Source organism: Antrostomus carolinensis, unplaced genomic scaffold, assembly GCF_000700745.2.
Source record: "Antrostomus carolinensis isolate BGI_N321 unplaced genomic scaffold, ASM70074v2 scaffold18913, whole genome shotgun sequence".
Taxonomy (NCBI): Eukaryota; Metazoa; Chordata; class Aves; order Caprimulgiformes; family Caprimulgidae; genus Antrostomus; species Antrostomus carolinensis.
The window spans coordinates 31,474-33,977 of record NW_010303348.1 but is presented as its reverse complement, the minus strand read 5'-3'; the positions used below and the strand labels follow the sequence as shown (position 1 = coordinate 33,977).

Genomic DNA, 2,504 nt, shown 5'->3' with positions numbered 1-2,504 from the left:
CGTGCCTGTGTCCAGGAGCAGTCGCAGGGCTCTGCGTAGGCCTGGCTCTTTCATAGGCCACCCCAAGACAGACAATCTGTAAACTCGGTCATCTCTAGGGTGTGGCTTCCCTCTGGCTTAAAAGAATTCAAACAAAATGTTGTTAGCTGTTGGTTAGCGGCAGTGGGTTTTTCTAGGAAAAGAGCTTCTTGTGTGAGAACTGAAGCCTCTCTGTCAGGTTCCCCTGCTCCTTCTCCTTCACTAGCTCACCCTGAGTTTGCTCTGCACCACTGACAACCTCTCACTTGCTGCCAGGTTTTTTTTGGGGGGTGTAGGTGGGTGGTGATGGGGAGTGTCTGAGTAGTCAACTCGTTTCCATGACCAAACCTGAGACCAGCTGTGTTAATAACAACTCACTAAAACTTTTCTCCTCTCCCTTCCCCTTGATTGGTAGGTCTTCATCTTCATGAAGAAAAGAAGCAAGTGAGAAGATCTGATTTAAAACTGTAGTGTTCACTTCAAGATGCCCCACAGGGAAAATACTCATCTGCAAGTCTCATCTTTCAAAACTGTCTGCATTCTTTCAAATGAAAAACGTTTTTTGAGAAAGATGACTTGTGAAATCTGTGAACAAAGCTGGCTTTACAAGGATACTGAATGAAAGACAACATGCCTTACAACGAACACTTATCTTGAAGGGGGTGACACTGTGCTCTTAAACTAAAACACAGGCACTGTAAAAACACTGATCCTGAACAAGACTAAGGATTATAGAAACTGCATCAGAATGTTTGTTAGTCCCAGAAGAGTCAGAAAATGCCATTTTTTGCAGATATTTGCCACTTGCTTTATACTGTGTCTCATGATTTTTTGGGGACCATTTGATAATCACATTGTGAGCCATATGAAGTCCTATTCATACAGATACCTCATAAACAGCTACCATTTTGTGAATGACAGCCTGTCTATCAACAGGGATAACTTGGACAGAGTATCAAGCTACCAGTACTTGATCAACCACAGAGAGAAATGTCAGCAGCAGGATGTCCTCCTCCTGTTGTTTGTGAAGACTTCTCCTGAAAACCGTCATCGGAGGGATGCAATTAGACAAACTTGGGGTAATGAGAAGTATGTTCAGTCTCAACTTAATGCCAATATTAAAACTCTTTTTGCTTTAGGACGACCAACAGATCATCTGCAGCATACACAGCTGCAAAGAGAACTTCATCTGGAAGACCAGAAATACAATGATTTGATTCAGCAAGACTTCCTGGATACTTTTCACAATCTTACTCTTAAGTTGCTTTTGCAGTTTAGCTGGGTAAACGCCTACTGTCCTCATGCCAGGTTCATTATGTCTGCAGATGATGATATATTTATCCATATGCCAAATCTTGTTGCTTATCTCCAAAGTTTAGCACAAATGGGTGTTCAAGATCTCTGGATTGGTCGTGTCCATCGTGGATCCCCTCCCATAAGAGACAAGAGTAGCAAATACTATGTTCCATATGAAATGTACCAGTGGCCCTCTTATCCTGACTACACAGCAGGAGCTGCATATGTAGTATCAAGTGATGTAGCAGCTAAAGTATATGAGGCTTCATTGACTCTCAATACCAGTCTTTATATAGATGATGTTTTCATGGGTCTCTGTGCCAATAAAATGGGAATTGTACCACAATATCATGTATTTTTTTCTGGGGAAGGAAAGGCTCCCTATCATCCCTGCATTTATAACAAAATGATGACATCTCATGGACATGTAGATGATCTGCACCAGCTCTGGAAGCAGGCTACAGATCCCAAAGTTAAAAAACTTTCTTCAGGAATTTGGGGTAGAATATACTGCAGACTAGTCAATATTGTGCTTCTCTGTAAACTATACTATGAGGACACATATCCTTGTTCAGCTGCATTTTCTTAATACTTGAATATCTGCTTTGAAGATCCACTGAGCCAAAACAGAGCAACAACTCTTTAGCTGTTTATTCAAAATATATGTATACATGGAAAGAGGTAAAACTTAAATGTGAATAGTTGGGGGTGGGGAGGGGAAAGATAGTCCCACATCCTGTTCAAAAACTCCTATTGGAATAGCTCTTCTATTGTACTGCAACTTCTCATATTGTAGCCTGTTTTTTACATTCTTCAAGGGATGCAAGTCTGGATTACATGAACTAGAACGGACTTAACTTCTAGACTTTGAAATGCTTGGTGAAAACGTCTGTTAACTTTGACTTGTCAGTAAGTTTTAAGTTTTTCTAAAAAAGATATGTGAACTAAGGCACATGATTATAAAAAAAGAAAATCTGCTATATCAAAATGGAGTAGACCTTTTAAAACATGAGGAAAATGGAACAACTGACTTGATGAATGAGACTATTGCAGTAGTTTAAGGCAATGTAAATTGGTTACAAATATTCACCGTTTCTCAGTGCTTCATAGAAATTAAGTCTGGACCTGCACAGTTGACAGTGAGTGCTCGAAGTGGAGGCCTGCTACAATCTTGTTCTCAAAGCTTCCTA

At 40.4% G+C, this 2,504-nt stretch overlaps 1 protein-coding gene across 1 annotated transcript; it reads left to right on the top strand.

Annotated features, from left to right (window-relative positions):
- The first annotated feature begins 766 nt into the window (after positions 1-766).
- On the top strand, positions 767-1,943 carry B3GNT5 (UDP-GlcNAc:betaGal beta-1,3-N-acetylglucosaminyltransferase 5). Its single transcript, XM_010164070.1, has one exon. It carries the CDS (start codon positions 767-769, stop codon positions 1,901-1,903), a length of 1,137 nt encoding a protein of 378 aa, XP_010162372.1. The 3' UTR covers positions 1,904-1,943.
- Positions 1,944-2,504: the final 561 nt, after the last annotated feature.